This window comes from Megalobrama amblycephala, linkage group LG22 (assembly GCF_018812025.1).
Source record: "Megalobrama amblycephala isolate DHTTF-2021 linkage group LG22, ASM1881202v1, whole genome shotgun sequence".
Taxonomy (NCBI): Eukaryota; Metazoa; Chordata; class Actinopteri; order Cypriniformes; family Xenocyprididae; genus Megalobrama; species Megalobrama amblycephala.
The window spans coordinates 13,930,568-13,949,897 of record NC_063065.1 but is presented as its reverse complement, the minus strand read 5'-3'; the positions used below and the strand labels follow the sequence as shown (position 1 = coordinate 13,949,897).

The following is a 19,330-nucleotide window of genomic DNA, read 5'->3' as shown; positions in this document are numbered from 1 at the left end:
TAACAAAAGTTTGTGTATATATATATAATATATATATATATATATATATATATATATATATATATATTCAGTATATATACACACACACATGTATACACATATATTTACAGACATTTATGTTAATGCGATTAAATCGCGATTAATCGATTTGACAGCACTAATCAAGTTTATCTATTTAAAAAACTTTTACGCACACACACACACACACACACATATATATATTTAAACTACTCAAATTTTAACCTAATTTTAAAATGAGACCATTTATTTATTACAATCTTTTTGACATATTACTCAAAGCCCCACATTTAAAACATTTCCAAGTCACTGTTTATATGATTTGCATTTTTTTTTTTTTTTTTTTTTTGTGCTTAATTATGAATAATACATTTTTAATAAATCCGGGCAGTAAGATTTACACACTTGACTCTGGTGCACCACCTAGAGGACATGAGCATATATAATAAACAAAGAAACAGAAAAACACTTTTTTGAAGTATCTTTTTTTAATAAAATCTGCACACATAATTGTATTTAGTACATTAAAATATAAAAGTATATATAGAAGATTTCAAAGAAATAACCGAGTCAAGAAAACAAAACTTGAGTTTTCTCATTGTCATCACCAACATAAAAGAAATAGGAAAGACAGAAGAGTTTGGAACGCTCCAAATAAACAAGGCCTCAATGTGGGGTTGCTGCATGTGGAAACCGCAAGGGGTGTGAAATTAACCGCACCTTTGCATATAAAGAAAATAATAGAAGGCCTCCAAGTCAAAAGAAAAAAACTTAAGGTGAAGAGTATTTAAGTAAAACGCACTGGATTCTCCTTCATTTGATGTGTTCTCTGACTAATGTTCAGAGGCAGTACCAGAGAGGGTGATGGGGTAACTGTGTCACAGTTGTGCAGGAGACCAGCTAATCCCCATGGCAACCGCTATCACCTGTCTCCAGGTGTGGGTCATCGGCACCCTTTAATCACATGACCCACAGTAAGGCCACACCCGGGCAATGGGTCTGTGAGTCAGTGCCCAGTCTGAGCATAACACGCAAAAAAAGCTTCTTAAAACAACTAAAGCAGAAAGAGTACAAGTGATTTGGGGGGTAAACAGTTGTTTTCTTTAAGCAATTGTTCTGATACATTGTTGTTCTTTTTTTGGCACAATCTATTGGAACCTCGGCCAGATCCTTCATCTGATACACCCAGCATGCTTGAGTTCATTTGGACAGGGATTTCTTAATCTGCTCCACTTCCATCTAAAACACAAGCATAAAACAAAGATGTATGAGTTAAACACAGCCATAGGAAACATAAACAATATGTCATATATTAAAGGGATGGATCACTTAAAGAAAATTCTGTCATCATTTACTCACCCCCACAAATTTCTTTTTGTTCTGCTGTACACAAATGAAGATATTTGGAAGAATGTCAGTAACCAAACAGATTTCGCCCCCCATTGACTACCAGAGTAGGAAAAACAAATACTATGGTAATCAATGGGGGCGAGATCTGTTTGCTTACTGACATTCTTCCAAATATCTTCATTTGTGTACAGCAAAAAAAATATATAGATTTATACAGATTTGGAACTACTTGAAGGGGAGAAAATGATGACAGAATTTTCATTTTTGGGTGAACTAGCCCTTTAATATAATTAATTAGTAAGATTATTTACTGCTTTGGAAAGAATCTGCATGTATTCAATCAAATATATAGTAAAAACAGTAATATTATGAAATATTATTACTTATTACTTATTATTACTATATTATTATTGTGATGGCAAAGCTGAATTTTCAGCATCATTACTCCAGTCTTCAGTGTCACATGATCCTTCAGAAATCATTCTAATATGCTGTTTTGCTCAAGAAACATTTCTGATTATATCATCATTGATGAAAAAAGTTGTGCTGCTTAATATTTTTGTGGAAACTTTTGCATTTTATCAGGATTCTTTAATGAACAAAATTCAAAAGAACAGCTTTCATTTGAATTTTTTTATTTTTATTTCTGTAATAATGTTGTAACAGTCTATAATGCCACTTTTGATTCAATTTAATCGCCTTGCTGAATGAAAGTATTAATTTCCTTATAAAAAGTACTAACCCAAAACTTTTGAATGATAAGAACTGATAAATTTTTTAAAATGTAAACAAAACTGCTGAACTTATTTTATACATTATTTACTCAAAATTCACAAAAAAATATCTGAAAATAGAAAATACACAATTGTTAGTTAATAGAGTGGTGCAGGTATGACGTCAGAACCCAGAAGAGTAATTCGCTACTGGTTCCTTTGGGATTTTCCTATGGGGTTTTATTATGGGGTTTCTCAATTTCTGAGTAAAATAAAGCCTGTGCTAAACATAACTTGATGATACTTTGACATTTTGTTCTACAATGTAAAATGCACACACCCATACAGAAAATGCGATTTTTACGTTTATTTTTTCAAAACGTATGTTTCTAATAAGTAACTAGATAAGGCAGTTTGGGGTGTGAGTGTGTGCAGTTTATGTTGTAGAACAAAAACGTCAAAGTAACAATCAAGTTATGTTTAGCACAGGCTTTATTTTACTCAGAAATTGAAAAACCCGATTATAAAAACCCATAGGAAAATCTCGAAGGAACCACTAGCGAATTAGTCTTCCAGGTTCTGATGTCAGACTCTATATCAGCTAATATCATTGCTTTCTCATGTTGCAGCTGCACTCTAAAAAATGCTGGGTTGTTTCAACCCATGTTTGGGTCAAATATGGACAAATCCAACTGTTGGGTTTAAAAATGTAATTTAAAAATTTGTCCACATTTTACCCAACCATGGGTTGAAACAACCAATGGTTGGGTAAGAGTGTGCTTAGTGACTGATCTAATCTCCCCTCACCTGCAGTGAAATACGAACCCTCTTCTCCTCATCCAGTTCACTCACCAACTGCTTGATTTCTTGTCTGATAAAACAAGTTTGAGAATTACACACACATTTCACATCGTTATAAACAGACATCAATCAATCAACTCACTCATCCCACATCTCATCTCAAACATTTCCTTCTATACTTCCATCCATTTCCTTCCCTTTATACTTCCTTTCACTACTTCACTCAGTCCGTCTTTCATCTAACCTGGAGGGCCACTGTCCTGCAAAGTTTATCTCCAACTTGCCTGGAAGTTTCTAGTATGCCTAATAAGACTTTGATTAGCAGGTTCAGGTGTATTTGATTGGGGTTGGGGCAAAACTCAACAGAATAGTGGCCCTAAAAGAGCAGCATTGGATACCCTTGATTTAACCCCGCTCCCCCCATCCCGTTGGTTCATACTTGTGCTGGCTCTTCATGAGCTCCACAGTTCCTTTCAGGTCTCGTAATTGTGCTTTGAGCTCCTCCAGCGTGGCGGCACCCTGTTCGTTCTTTCCTCTGGCGTCAACAGACGGGGAATGGGGCCGCAGACCAGCAGCGCCCTGGTGGAGAGAAGCCCCACCGGACCCAGAAGAGGATAGAGGGGCACTTGGTTTAGGGGGTAAAGATGATTTCTCATGACCCTGTGGAAAACCGCCATGAGATATTAGAACAAGAGCTTATCAAACACTCTCAGACGTTTGTCCTCCATTTCGGGCCTCAGTCTCTCTCTGTGTGTATGTGTGTGTGTGTGTATATATATATAGTGGCACCTTAAAGTATTTGGACACTTAAAGGGATAGTTTACCCAAAAATTTAAATTCTGTCATTATTTACTCATTTCACTTTTTTCATGCATCACTTTTTTTCCTCTGTGAAGATATTTTGAAGAACTGTTTTTGTCTATACAGTGAAAATCAATGGGGTCCAAGACAACAAATAGAGTGCTGCAGGGACGGTGTATTTTTGGAGATGAAAACCTAAAAACGAGTTAGCATTTTAGCACTTCCCGCTCCATCATCCTGAAGTCAATGGGTTTTTTTTCATCTTGTTTGAATGAGTTTTTGGTTAAATGCTTGAAATAAGGTCAGGATATTTCACACTTTATTCTACAACATACAATACATACCTTTTTTCCCCACAGTAGAAAGAAAGTCATACAGGATTTGGAATGCCATGAGTGTGAGTAAATGATGGCAGAATTCTTATTTTGGGGGGAACTATCCCTTTAAGACACACTTAAAATGTAAGCATGTCTTTACACTATATAACATGTATATATTTTTAAAAAATCATGACTTAAGTATCCAAAAGTAATACTTTTTTGTGTCACTGTACATAAAAATGCTTGACAAGAGCGCTCCCTTGTGGTAGGCCAGGGATGTGCATGCAAAAGGAGAGGAAGGTGTAAGGGGGTGGGGTGACTGGGAGGGGGTGGGGCTTACTGTTATGATTGGCACTGCCTTGGGCATCTTCTTGGAGTTGTCAAGAGTTTTGGGAGTGATTGAGTCCTGCTCTTCCTTTCCCATGTCCTTGTCTCTCCTCTCCTCCTCTGGAGATGGGGATTCCAGGAGGTCAGGACTAGAGAGAGAGGACTAGGAAGTAGAGAGAGATTTAAGTGATAATGACCAGATAACCCATAGACAGGCAGGGCAGGGTAAGCCCACGTGACGTTCACACATAGCAAATGGCACAATCATATCTGACGGATTAACACTGAACACCTGAAAGGTCACAAATATATGACACTTTGTCAGCTGATTGCATCTGATAGGTGTGAAAAAAAAAAAAAACATGTGATAGACTTGACACTCTGATTAGCTAAAAATAACAACAAACAAGCATGTGTGGCAGGGTTATTAGAGTTAACTGAAACTAAAACCATAAAAAAACATTTGTTACTTGAAATAAAATAAATACATATATATATAAAAAATGTATTTCAGCTAGTTGCCAAAAGCAACATTTCTCATTTTCATTTAGTTGCACTTTATGTATAAAAATGAACAAAAACTACCCAGCAGGCCACCAATGTCATAAGACGTTGCTCTTGGGTTGAAAACAGGTTCTCAAGTCAGGTGACCAAAACCAGAAGTCAACATCTCATGAACGTCATAATGCTAATATTGACACAACATCACATTAAAACCAACAAAATATCAATGTGTAATGATGTTATAAGTCAAGGCTGACAAAAAGCCAATGTTGGATTTTGACATCAACCCAATTTTCATTTTAAACCAAAATTTTACGTCAGTTGGAGTCCTACGTCTTTCTGACGTTACACAGACTTCCAGTGCCTGCTGGGTATATAGACAAAAAAATAAAAATTATGGAAATACTCAAATAAAAACTGTGGACTCACAGACGTGAAGACCTGCGATCGTGGTCGCCGGTCCATCACACGGGGTCGTGACGCGGTCGGGTGGTTCAGCTTCTCTGTGGATAAGACGATGGAGTCGAAGTCTTCTACATCTTCAGCCGAACGTCACACAAATACAAACATAAACACATAGGACCACATATATATCACGTGCATAGGCATCACGAACACAGGAAAAAAACACGCCAGACCGTAATCGAACATCACCAGTATGGAAATGAATGAAGCGAGATGGACAGAGAGCTGTTGTAATCTTATTAGATATAGATTATTCTAAGTCTTATTAGTCATGACAGGGGTATTCTAGATTGAATGAGTGCTCTGGAAAGGGACTCACCGATATCTAGGGATTTGTCTACAGAGCCTCGGTCAGCTGCCACACCACTGCTGTCAGACTTCGGACTGTCACACCTGAACAAAAGATATTTAAACCAGAATGAGCTTCAGTAAAAACACAGAAACAGCACAAATGTTCTCGGAAATTAAAATAAATGGAGTAATAATGTGATAAGAAATGGAGAGGATTTCTAATATGTAGCATTGGAAGTCTGATTCATGTGAACTGGTTCTGATTTCTAGCAAACTGGCTTATTTGGATGGTTCTAAATGAATACATTCAAAAACAAAATGACTCACTGATTCACTGCCAGAAGTCATTTGAATGGTTCTGAATCAATCCATTGAAAAATACTTATTGATTCATTGGAATCACTGCATAGAAGTAGTTTGGATGGTTCTAAAAGAATCTATTGAAAAACTGATTCATTGATTCACTGGAATCACTGCACGGAAATTGTTTGGATGGTTTTAAAGGTGCCCTAGAATTAAAATTTGAATTTACCTTGGCATAGTTAAATAACAAGAGTTCAGTACATGGAAATGACATACAGTGAGTCTCAAACTCCATTGTTTCCTCCTTCTTATATAAATCTCATTTGTTTAAAAGACCTCCGAAGAACAGGCGAATCTCAACATAACACCGACTGTTACGTAACAGTCGGGATCATTAATATGTATGCCCCCAATATTTGCATATGCCAGCTCATGTTCAAGGCAGTATTAACGTCTGGATCTGTGCACAGCTGAATCATCAGACTAGGTAAGCAAGCAAGAACAATAGCGAAAAATGGCAGATGGAGCAATAATATCTGACATGATTCATGATAACATGATATTTTTAGTGATATTTGTAAATTGTCTTTCTAAATGTTTCGTTAGCATGTTGCTAATGTACTGTTAAATGTGGTTAAAGTTACCATCGTTTATTACTGTATTCACAGAGACAAGAGCCGTCGCTATTTTCATTTTTAAACACTTGCAGTCTGTATAATTCATAAACAACTTCATTCTTTATAAATCTCTCCAACAGTGTAGCATTAGCCGTTAGCCACGGAGCATAGCCTCAAACTCATTCAGAATCAAATGTAAACATCCAAATAAATACAATACTCACATAATCCGATGTATGCATGCAGCATGCATGACGAACACTTTGTAAAGATCCATTTTGAGGGTTATATTAGCCATGTGAACTTTGTTTATGCAATGATAGAGTCGAGAGCTCGGGAGGGGGCGTAGAGCGCGAGCAATTAAAGGGGCCGCAGCCTGAATCGGCGCATTTCTAATGATGCCCCAAAATAGGCAGTTAAAAAAATTAATTTAAAAAAATCTATGGGGTATTTTGAGTTGAAACTTCACAGACACATTCAGGGGACACCGTAGACTTATATTACATCTTGTGAAAAAACGTTTGATGGCACCTTTAAATGAATCCATTCCAAAACTAAATGATTCACTGATTCATTGGAATCACTGCACAAAGCCATTCGGTTGGTTTGAAATCAATCCATTCAAAAATGAAATGACTCACTGATTCAATGGAATCACTGCACAGATGTCATTTAAATGGTTCTAAATGAATCCATTCAAAAATGAAATGTTTGAGTCTTTGAGACTCAGTCATGTAAAATAGTAAAATTAATGTTATCTGACTGTTAATGTTTAATTGTGACTAAATGCATTCTATTTTTGTGTCAAATAAATAGTGTTCTTTGTATAAAAATGAATAATATCATCTGATCATGACGCATCATGGTTTATTTAATTATGTCTCGTGTACAGTGATGTGATCATATTATGGTGTAATTGTGCCATCTCAATTATCCTGCTGATAATTCATAATAATTCAGACACTATCAGTTTGGCAATAAATGACTTCAGAATTAACATAGATTCTTTATATTTTTTTTATAGTTGAATTTAATTGGCTGAGAATCTTGGTAGGGTGATGTGTTTTGTAATCTAGTATGTGTTGGTGATGCTGGTGCATGTTTGCGTGTGAGACTGACGGTATATTGGGTACAGCTGGTCTCTCAGGTCTGTCTGGGCGTTTGGGTGGCAGGGATGACGGTCGATTCAACGCGTTGTTGTTCTTCGGGGGAAGAGGCTTCTTTGGGAGGAAAGCTGGGAGGGACGGCTTTGGAATGTCGCTCAACTTCGAGTCTTCACCTACATGTAATTACCATCATCATCACTGACATCATCATCATTATTATTAAAGGGTAGAAATTGTCATACAAAGAATGTTTACGGGAAACTAAAAGAGGGGTTGTCAAAGCAGAGAGAGAAAATTCCAACATCTGTTTACTTCAGAGAAGCAAGAAATCTTCAATCTAAATCTTTTAGAGACTGCAGACCAAAGCAAATTAAAACAGTTCTGAGAGACGTTACCCACCTTTTTCCTCAGATCTGTGTGGGAGAGATTCGGGCCGTTCTGGTGGAACCTTTTTTGCCTCTGTCTTTTTGTCTGGGGATCAATACACACAATATGAGGGTTCAACAGGGCACAGCTGACTCATTGGAAACATGCACACATTGAACATCTGGGATTCAAAATCCAATTTAAACATGGAAATTTTGAAAAAAATTAAATAAAAATTAAACAAAGAAACGTAAAATGATGAAATACTTTAAAGACTCTGCACTATTTCTATGTCTCTAATCAAATAAACATATTTGTGACACTGATCATGTGACTCTTTTTACAGACAGTCAGATGTTCTTGCTTCCACTGAAGCAGAAGATGTTCTTTGGAATAAGATCATCAGGTTTTTCACAAACCTGTGGAGTTCATGCAGCTCGAGTGCTGCTGTCACTGAAGCAAAAAGCACATAAAAGCAAAAGGGTAAAGTCAAGAGTATTGCATTGTGGGATACATTTATCCCACAATGCAACAATCTTGACTTGACTTTCCATTTCCAGTGTGACAAATTGTAATCATTTATTTCTGTCACCAAAATAACTGTGGTCATATTAAATCTTATTAAACAATGTAGCATGCAACAGTTTAAAACAGGTTTCAAAAAACAATGTATTCTATTCTATTCTTTTCTATTCTATTCTATGATTATATAACTATTTTACATCGAGACAGTCTGAAATCCATGTTAATATTTATAATTCAACTTTTTACTCAAATTGTTATGCTGATAATATAATTTGTGATGGAAAAAGATGCATTTTCATTAGCAGTCTCAGACTTTGTCACCCAGTTAAACAATTTAATTGCAAGCAAATCACTGAAATTACATGAACACTCAATTTTGACAATATTGATACAAATGGGTTGATAATGCAAAAATGGTCAAATATCACTACTCCATATTCTCTACGCAGCTTTAAGACATGACTTTCTTCTCATTTTTATAGTTCATTTGAGGCCATTTCTAAGGTGTTATTTTAATGACAAATATCGAGAGCGCATTATTGTAACACGGGAGAGCATCCATGTAACGAATCTCTCCACTCACGCGGGTTTATTTCATTCTCGCACAAAACTGGACGCGCTTTCAAATATACAGTGGTTTCATGGCTCTGCTCTTGCTCAGATTTTACGTGTGCGCACTCAAACTTTGTCTTGGGCACTTGTGAATCTCTACTTGCTCTTTCTCTAGAATTGTCTTCTCTCCTGGATTTTAACATTGCCAGAAGCTTTCAATCACCAGACTTTTATGATTGACTGATGAAATAACACAGTGTAGGCCTAACTTTAAAGGTGCCCTAGAACTTCTTTTTAAAAGATGTAATATAAGTCTAAAAGTGTCCCCTGAATGTGTCTGTGAAGTTTCAGCTCAAAATACCCCATAGATTTTTTTTAACTGCCTATTTTGGGGCATCATTAACTATGCACCGATATATAGGTTGCGGCCCCTTTAATTCTCATGCTCCCCGCCCCCAAGCTTGCGACTGCCTTAAACAGCATAAACACAGTTTACACAGCTAATATAACCCTCAAAATGGATCTTTACAAGATGTTCAACAAGCATGCTGCTTGCATACATCGGATCATGTGAGTATAGTATTTATTTGGATGTATTACATTTGATTCTGAATGAGTTTGAGGCTATGCTGCGTGGCTAAAGCTAACATTACACACTGTTAAAGAGATTTATAAAGAATGAAGTTGTGTTTATGCATTATACAGACTGCAAGTGTTTAAAAATGAAAATAGCGACGGCTCTCTTGTCTCTGTGAATACAGTAATAAACGATGGTAACTTTAACCACATTTAACAGTACATTAGCAACATGCTAACGAAACATTTAGAAAGACAATTCACAAATATCACTAAAAATATCATGTTATCATGGATCATGTCAGTTATTATTGCTCCATCTGCCATTTTTCGTTATTGTTCTTGCTTGCTTATCTAGTCTGATGATTCAGCTGTGCACATCCAGACGTTACTGGCTGCCCTTGTCTAATGGCTTGATCATGGGCTGGCATATGCAAATATTGGGGGCGTACACCCCGACTGTTACGTAACAGTCGGTGTTATGTTGAGATTCACCTGTTCTTCGGAGGTCTTTTAAACAAATGAGATTTATATAAGAAGGAGAAAACAATGGAGTTTGAAACTCAGTGTATGCCTTTTCCACGTACTGAACTCTTGTTATTCAACTATGCCAATATAAATTCAATATTTAATTCTAGGGCACCTTTAAATTGTAAGAAATTACGGATTCATCTTTGTTTCATGAGATAGCATTTTTAGTCATTTTATATATTTATTAGTTATTTTTGAGTTAAGTTCTTATTGTAAATAGGTATTTAATGAATTTTATTTAGTGAACCGATACTGATCATCCGGTATAGGCTATATCACGAGATGGGAGCGCGTGCACTCATGGATAGAATGTGCTTTTGTTTGGTTGGTAATGTATTCGCAGTTTGTGCGTTTCTTTTCACGTTAAAAGATATCTTTTGTATAATTCATTCATCAAGCGCACCATTGAACGAAAAAAAAAAAAAAAACTACAGTAGCCTACTCTTCAATGGGGATGGTATGGAGTGTGGGCACCCACTGGCAGAAACATAAATCGGCGTCTATGCTTGGAAATATAAATACTGGGTAATCTCTGTGAGCCCTCTTTGTCTCTCACTCCTATTTCATGGTACATCAACACAAAGATTATGTGGGCAGAGTTTCAAAACCTCTGAAGAGAAGTTAAAAAGAACCCTTGCCTATTTATATTTTAAGCGTTTTCTGAGTAATCTGGTTCCACCTACATACTGTATATCCATAAACAAGTGAACACCATTATAACAGAGAATAGATTACAATGATGATTTGTGAGCCACAAGGAGGAGCCAGAATTCACTTGAAGGGAAATGTTTGAATATAATATAATATAATATGATATAATATAATTCAAAATCTACATTGTTTTCATATGACTTCATAGGACTACGTTGCACGTTTACAGAAATAAATTATTATTTCATCCTTTTTGCTTACATTTGTTACACTGGAAATGGAAAAGGGTCAAGTCTAGAGTATTGCATTGTAGGATACAGCATCCCAAAGTAGCGCACTCTGCCAGTATACAACAAATTTTGAAATCTGAAGAAAAACAAAAAAGCAGAATGAAAAGGAAATAAATTTTTTTACCTGTGACCTGTTTAGTGGTTGGTGCGGCAGGAGGAGGCGGTTTCTTAGGTCTCTGTAAGCACATACACGGTTAAAACACACAGTACATCTATTAAAACACACACGTACACTTATTAACACACTGATCGCCTTTTAAAACTCACACTAAAACACATACGTTAACCATACACATTAGTCCTATTAAAAACACAGTCAAACATGCTGCTTAATCAGGCAAAGGGAGGGAGGCAAAAGTACAGGGCAGAGGGGAGCGTTTGTGTGTGTGTGTTTGTTTGTCTGTTTATTTCACCACAGCTCTCCTTTCGCTCAGAGACTGAGGCCCGCTGTCATACAGGCCGGGAGCACCCTGTTGGAAACAGCTGAAATGTGTCAGAGAGAGACAAAAAATAAGATCTCACCTCTTTTTCTACCTCAGGAATGAATAACTTCACAAAGTTGTCTGGAAACACTCCCTGTTTGCCGTTCAGCTCTCCAAGCCACCAACCAGCGTCTGCACACTCCTACACACAACAACAAACAATGAAAGCACACATTTCACAGTCTGTCCGTGTTCTAACCAAGCCAGATATGTAGCAATTTGTCCATCCACACCGAAAGTGAAATCAGAACATATCTGATGTATAATATACTGTATAGTTATCTGGAGAGGAATTCTGAACCAATGAGATTTCATAGTGGGTGTGGCCATTAAAAATAAATAATTATCAAAATTAATAATAAATATATAGTAGAATGTATAGTGGCTTATTTATTGGTTTAGAACAATTTTGCGTTGTAATCACCATACTCACCTTATTGACAATCGTAACAATATCTCCTTCTTTGATGGACAGCTCATCTTCGTTCTGAGCTTCGTACGGGAAAATTACTTTGCAAAACTCCTTTGCTGTAATTACAGCCACAAGTCACATCAAGAAACAATTATGTCGTATTTGCATACAATTTGAGTACATAAACAATCTAGGCATTTAAATAATCCACAGCACAGGTGTGATCTAATCCTGTTACCTTTGGCCTTGTTGTCAGGCTCCGCCTTCATGGTTTCTTGGGCAACAGCTGGAGCGACTTTCTTCACCATCTGAGGCTGAGGAGAATCAAATACTTATATCAGATACTACACTGACCAGGCCAATCATTTGTTTAGGGTCGGTAAGATAAAAAAAAATGCAAAAATATTTATTACCAGTTAAAAAGGTAATACTGTGAAATATTACAATTTAAAACAACTGTAATATATTTTAAAATAGATGACAAAGCAGCCATTTTTCAGCAGCAGTTACTCCAGTCTTCAGTGTCACATGATCCTTCAGAAATAATTCTAACAGGTTGATCTGGTGCTCAAGAAACATTTCTTGTTATTTAGGGTGACCATATTTTGATTACAAAAAACCAGGACACTCGGCCCGGCATTGAGATACTCAAATGACACTCGAAGTTTACTCAAAGATGCCTTATAATTTCAATACATTTAAAGTATGCCTCTGTATGTACAGAAAATTGTTATATTACAAAATACTATCTATAACCAAAGACACAAATTGCAAGCTTCTCAGAGGTTACTCAACATGTTTTATTATGACAAGTTTCAAAAATAACAAATTAAATAATTATAGAAATAATGTCTCTTCTGTAAAGATATAGATATTTTTTATTAGTTAGTTTTTGTAAGTTTGTGAGAGCTATTTTTGTTAAATTTAGATTGCTAATATAGCAGAGGTATTTTTTTAGTTATTTATTTTTCTAATACTTTTCTTCTTCATCCTCGTTTTCCTCTTCATCCTGTTTTTCTTCCTCATCCTCCTTGTTTGCCCATCTATATTTTGCTGTAGAGCTGATCTTTCCCAGCAGTTTTTTGTTACTTAACAAATAAGCATGAAAGTTATAAAGAAATTTATATAGGCCTGTCAGCTGTTACATCGCAAGGTACAAAGGAAGAGCACAATGAGCTGAACTCATAGTAGATGATAGCTGAAGGTTGCTCTGCTGTTACACAAAGTATCTGTTATTCAGTTACAGACGACTGCACAAATCATGCATACTAATGAAAACAATATAAACTGTTACCTAGAAGTAAACAACTGTAGTTTAGCCATAAGTCAGCCGCGACGCTGAGAATAATTACCTTTATGGAATAATCCACTAATGTCTTGAGATACAGTGTGAACTAATATTCTCAGTTGGATGTGCAATCGCGTATGTCTGCGAAACTCATTTATATTAATGCATGCTCCGCCTTCGGAAACCGAAAATCTCAGAATCGGAAAATCTCGTAACACCGGTCAATTTAATGGCCCGATGAAAAACAATGAAAACCAGGACATTTTCATCACTTTATAAAAAACAACCAGGACAGCCAGGACAGGACATGAAAACAGGACATGTCCTGGGAAAACAGGACGTTTGGTCAACCTATTGTTATTATCAATGTTGAAAATGGTTGTGCTGCTAAATATTTTTGTGCAAACTGTGATACATTTTTCAGGATGAATAGAAAGTTAAAAAGAACAGCATTTATTTGAAATAGAAATATTTTGTAACACTGTAAATGTTACAGTAAATGTCTTTACTGTCACTTTTGGTCAATTTAATGTGTTCTTGTACTAAAAGTACTAATTAATTTAAAAAAAAAATCTTTAAAAAAAATCGGATATATACGATATACACACATAAAAAAACAGTAATATTGTGAAATATTATTAAAATTTAAAATAACTGTTTTCTATTTGAATATATTTCACAAAGTAATTTATTCCTGTGATGGCAAAGCTGAATTTTCAGCATCATTACTCCAGTCTTCAGTGTCACATGATCCTTCAGAAATCATTCTAATATGCTGATCTGCTGCTCAAGAAACATTTAATGTGTACAATTGTACAAAATATTTGTGTACAATATTTTTTTTTCAGGATTATTTGATGAATAGAAAGTTCAAAAGAACAGTGTTTATCTGAAATCTAATCTTTTGTAATATTATAAATGTCTTTACTGCCACTTTTGATTGATTTAATGCATCCTTGCTGAATAAAAGTATTCATTTCTTTAATTTCTTTTCAAAAAAATTCTTACTGACCCCAAACTTTTGAACGGTAGTGTATAATGCTACAGAAGCTTTGTATTTCAGATAAATGCTGTTCTTTTGAACTTTCTATTCATCAAGGAATCCTGAAAAAAAAAAAGTACACAACTGTTTTCAACATTGAAAATAATCATAAATGTTTATTGAGCAGCAAATCAGCATATTAGAATGATTTCTGAAGGATCATGTGACACTGAAGACTGGAGTAACGATGCTGAAAATTCAGCTTTGCATCACAGGAATAAATTACTTTGTCAAATATATTTAAATAGTACACAGTTATTTTAAATTGTAATAATATTTCACAATATTACTGTTTTTTACTGTATTTTTAATTAAATAAATGTAGCCTTGGTGAGCAGACAAAACTTCTTTTAAAAACATTAAAAATCTTAGTGGTTCCAAACTTTTGGACTGTACTGTATACACACACACTACTTGGCACAAGCTGATTGGTCCATGTCACATCTGCAGCCAATGAGCTTGTTCCTGGTTACATTCACTATAGCAGTTTGCAGCACATTTCAGAGTTCCTCTAAAACCCCCCACTAGGGCTGGGCGATATATCGCATCAGATTGTCACGCGCATTTCATCAGTAAAGCCGGTTTCCTGATTACCGCTAAATCGCCATCACCTGCTTTCAAATGGAGCGGCATTTAATAGACAGAGCCGTAGATCACTGACAAGCTACGCAATATCGCGTTCATTATTGCAGATGAATCGCCTTCGATAATGAACGCGATATTGCGTAGCTTGTCAGTGAACATATCGCCCAGCCCTAGTGGGGGGTTTTAGAGGAACTCTGAAATGTGCTGCAAACTGCTATAGTGAATGTAACCAGGAACAAGCTCATTGGCTGCAGATGTGACATGGACCAATCAGCTTGTGCACGTGAAATGCGCATGAAAATCGCATGCGATATATCGCCCAGCCCTACCCCCCACCTTCCCCAGCTCCACCTGTATAGATCTGCTATGTGTTATTTTTATATGCTATTTGTGCAGCAGCAGCAATCTACAACAACAGCAATAATCTACAGCAGCGGCAGTGTAGCAGATCTTTTCCACCAAGACCAAATACATTAACATTGTCAAATCCATGACAATGCTAACAATCTTCCAAGAGTTGTCATGATATATATGTATCTCATGACAACTCTCAGAAGATTGAGGGCAACTAGAAATACAGAACCCAACCCTGATGAGGGGGTAACTACGTCCTCCAACAGTCTCACAAAAAATTCTGCATTTATTTGATAACAAAACAACAATTTGCAGAATTAGTTAAAAGCTATTGTGTGTTTGAGAGGCCATAAGGAAGTTGTCAGGGGCCCAGTGAATTCAAACATACGTGTGTGAATAGCATACTGTCCATTTGACTGTTTATCTGGCCTCTTTCCCACAGGGGAGCCACAATCCTTCCACAAACATGGCAGGGAATCAATCCAACCTGACATACAACAAGCTCTTTAACATCCCACACTCCCAATGTGGCCTTAACACACACATCCGCTGTTCACGCAGAAAAAAAAAAAACGAACCCACTCTTCCTCCTTCTCCCTCTCCTCCTTTTCCTCTCATTTAGAGGAGTCAGACTAACAAGCGCCATGTGGCACCCAAATGTTTAAACAACATAATAGGAATATCATTACAACATCTGGCTGCACTGCTCTTCTCAAAGGCCTCATGTCATCTCTGTGAAGACCCTAAAGCGACTTCCGCCCACAGAACACCCATAATGCTCTGTCTCAAAGCCCACCACATGAAACGAAACATCTCAAACGTCGTATTTAACAGTTCACTTCTAGCATGGAAGCCGCAGTTTTAGCATCATCAACATACTGTAGAAAGACAGACGAATCAACAAAGAGATGCAGAGAAAAATAGATAATTTCTTATTTACCTTCGCCTTAGCTTAAAATGACAAAACAATCCTTCAGAAGTATCCGGTGTGTATACCTAGTACTGTGTGCGCAAATCCTGCCAGCAACAGGAACCTCCAACAAGCTTTCAGTCTAACCACGGTTCACTCCCCCCTGAGTCATGACAGTCTCTTACAGTCTTACAAGCCCTACTTCTGCTTTAAAACAGCCCTAAAGTCAGGAAACCACTCAGAGAGAGAGAGGAAGAGAGGAGGAGAGGGGTGGATATGGAAAGAGAGCCGTGTTAGGGTGTGGTAAATTTGTATGTGGGTAAACCTTCAGCTTCTAAATGACACTGCATTTCCATATTCCAATAATCACTTGCCTTGCAAAGTAGAAAAATGTCTGTTTGTAACAGGTGGAAGACTTCAGAAGAACTGGAATATATAATAACAGATCTGGAGAGATTTCCTTTTCTTTCGGACTAAACAAAGCGAGGCTGAGAGACACAAAGTGCGGAAGACGTCCTATAAACTGTTCTTTGACAATAACTTCCTTTCTTAGTGACCGAGAGACCGAGATCATCTTTCTCCACACACACACACACACACACACACACACACACAATTGCTATATTTAAAAACGAATAACTTACCTACTATGATATGAATACTGCAAAGTGCCTATTTTTTTTAAATAACATGTGAAATATCATGCAACTATAAACATTTAAACAGTATTAAGGTATATTCTTCTCACATGACCTCATTATGTTGTATGTTTAATTTTATTAATTATTTTGCTTGTTTATCTAAGTTTGTGTAATAATTCCAATATTACTTCTGATTCAATTATCATAGGAAATAGAAAATCAAGTTGAGCACATTGTACTTTTGTAAACCAATAAATAATTATTTTTTTTATTAAATATTTATAAAAAATATTTTTGTTATTATGAATTCAATTATGAAGCAATTTAAAAACAATTTAATGCTTGTAGTATATTTAGTTAAAAATGAAAATTAAATGAGTGTTAGATGATAGCAAAGATAATCTAAATGTGAAAATATGGGACATTTTTTCAAGCATGTTTAATTATGCTTGATAATTTCCCATATTTTCACGTTTAACGTGATGTTAAAATATTTAATGGCGGGCGATAATCGATTTGGTACCGATATATTGTGCATCCGTAGACTATTCTAAGCATATAGAAAATTCACATGTGTATGGTACATACTGTGTACTGCAGAAGTAGTATGCATAGTATGGTAGCGTTTCACACATAACCATAGACTTTGGGCAAGAACAGGAAGAGACAAACACACAATTTCCACAATAACACAATCCCAAAAATAAATCCACAACAAAAAAACAAAACAGAAATGAAAGACATAAATTAAATGTGGGTCTAATATAGAGAGCCAACTATGGATAGATAAAATGAGGAAATGAGCAAAGGGATGCATGTTACTCTCAGTGGGACAGGAAGGCAGGAAGGTTTTAATGAACAAGAGGGATATGAGGCCGAAGGCAGAGTGAACGCAGGGGGCCAAGATAGAGACGGCCTGACTGTAATTACTGAGGAAGAGAGTCGTAAAAACTGAGAAAAACACACATTCTTTTGCTTCATTAAAACACAGAGATTCCAATATTCCTCACCTTTTCTGCCTCATTGTCCATGTCCATTGATCGTGGGCGGAGCTTGATCGGCTGGTCTTTGAAGATGTCCCCAAAGCCGAAGCCCCGAACCTTTTTGGGCTGAATCTCAGAGCTGGAGGACACACTGCCAGTATCAGACCGTAAACTACTGGAGTCGCCGCCATCACTCTCTGAGCCAGTGCTGTCCTTTATACCTGAAGATACACAAAGACGTTTCAAGGGAGGATTGAAAGGATTTGCATGCAGCTTTGCATAGAGCATTCTTCACAGCTGGACTGTTAGAGTAGATCTGTCCATCCTTGCTGATAGTGCTGTGCACGGTTGTCACATAGCAAAATTTCAGTATGTAAATTTTGGTAAAGGAATTCTGAAATGGTAATGGTATTATATGTAAATAAGTAATGATTTCTGAGGGATCATGTGACACTGAAGATTGGAGTAATGATGCTGAAAATTCAGCTTTGCCATCACAGGAATAAATTACTTTGTGAAATATATTCAAATAGGAAACAGTTATTTTAAATTGTAATAATATTTCACAATATTACTGTTTTTTTACTGTATTTTTAATTAAATAAATGTAGCCTTGGTGAGCAAACTTCTTTTAAAAACATTAAAAATCTTAGTGGTTCCAAACTTTTGGACTGTACTGTATATATATATATATATATATATATATATATAAAGTTTGGGGGTGTATAAGATTTATATATATATATATATATATATATATATATATATATATATATATATATATATATATATATATATATATATATTTATATATATATCTTATACACCCCCAAACTTTTTAATGCAGTGTAGATATATATTTGTACTGAAAGTACAAAAAAGAGTGAACTTAAAACAGTGACATTTGCGCATACATTTATTATTAAACTAAAATATTTCTTAGTACCCCTGATATTTTAAGTTAATAGTTCAATAAGTTAACAACACATTTGCATATTCACAGTTCTCTGATGCTGGCTTAAGGTCACATGGCATACAGCTAAATAAATAAAATAAACTTCTTCTACTAAGTGATTTCTTGCTTTAAAATTATTTAATTATGTGTGATTGGTTAAAAGCAGAGGAGGAAGTGAATGGTAAGATGCACACATAATGGATATTTTGCAAAACTTATTTTAAAACACTTGGATGCATTTCTTCCATGTATTACAAATGTTTCACCACTCAGTGACTTCATCAGCTGTAGGGAGGAGGTGGAGATTTCCCCACACTTAACCTCATTACACTCTGTAACATCAAAGGACTCGCAAATCACTGTGGGCATCGCTTGCTTAATGGCGTGAATCACGACTGTCATATGTGACAGGATGAAACTTTCACCATCTGCTTGTTTGCTGGGAAATCGCCACTTTAAAGGTGCCCTAGAACTTTAAAAAAAAAAGATGTAATATAAGTCTAAGGTGTCCCCTGAATGTGTCTGTGAAGTTTCAGCTCAAAATACCCCATAGATTTTTTTTTTATTCATT

The 19,330-nt window shown here is 36.0% G+C and overlaps 1 protein-coding gene across 2 annotated transcripts in view; it reads right to left on the bottom strand.

Moving 5' to 3' along the window:
• Positions 1-487: 487 nt before the first annotated feature.
• Positions 488-19,330, bottom strand: part of sh3kbp1 (SH3-domain kinase binding protein 1) — a 57,203-nt gene continuing 38,360 nt past the window's right edge. For both annotated transcript variants that reach the window (XM_048174808.1, XM_048174809.1), the window contains 13 exons: positions 17,832-18,025; positions 12,240-12,315; positions 12,023-12,117; positions 11,630-11,731; positions 11,232-11,283; positions 8,016-8,087; positions 7,630-7,789; positions 5,619-5,692; positions 5,264-5,373; positions 4,344-4,493; positions 3,322-3,542; positions 2,889-2,952; positions 488-1,257 (listed from right to left, as the gene is read on the bottom strand). In XM_048174808.1, coding sequence (XP_048030765.1) covers positions 1,219-1,257; positions 2,889-2,952; positions 3,322-3,542; positions 4,344-4,493; positions 5,264-5,373; positions 5,619-5,692; positions 7,630-7,789; positions 8,016-8,087; positions 11,232-11,283; positions 11,630-11,731; positions 12,023-12,117; positions 12,240-12,315; positions 17,832-18,025 — 1,409 coding nt within the window. In that variant the 3' untranslated portion in view covers positions 488-1,218. The remainder of the gene's footprint in view (positions 1,258-2,888; positions 2,953-3,321; positions 3,543-4,343; positions 4,494-5,263; positions 5,374-5,618; positions 5,693-7,629; positions 7,790-8,015; positions 8,088-11,231; positions 11,284-11,629; positions 11,732-12,022; positions 12,118-12,239; positions 12,316-17,831; positions 18,026-19,330) is intronic.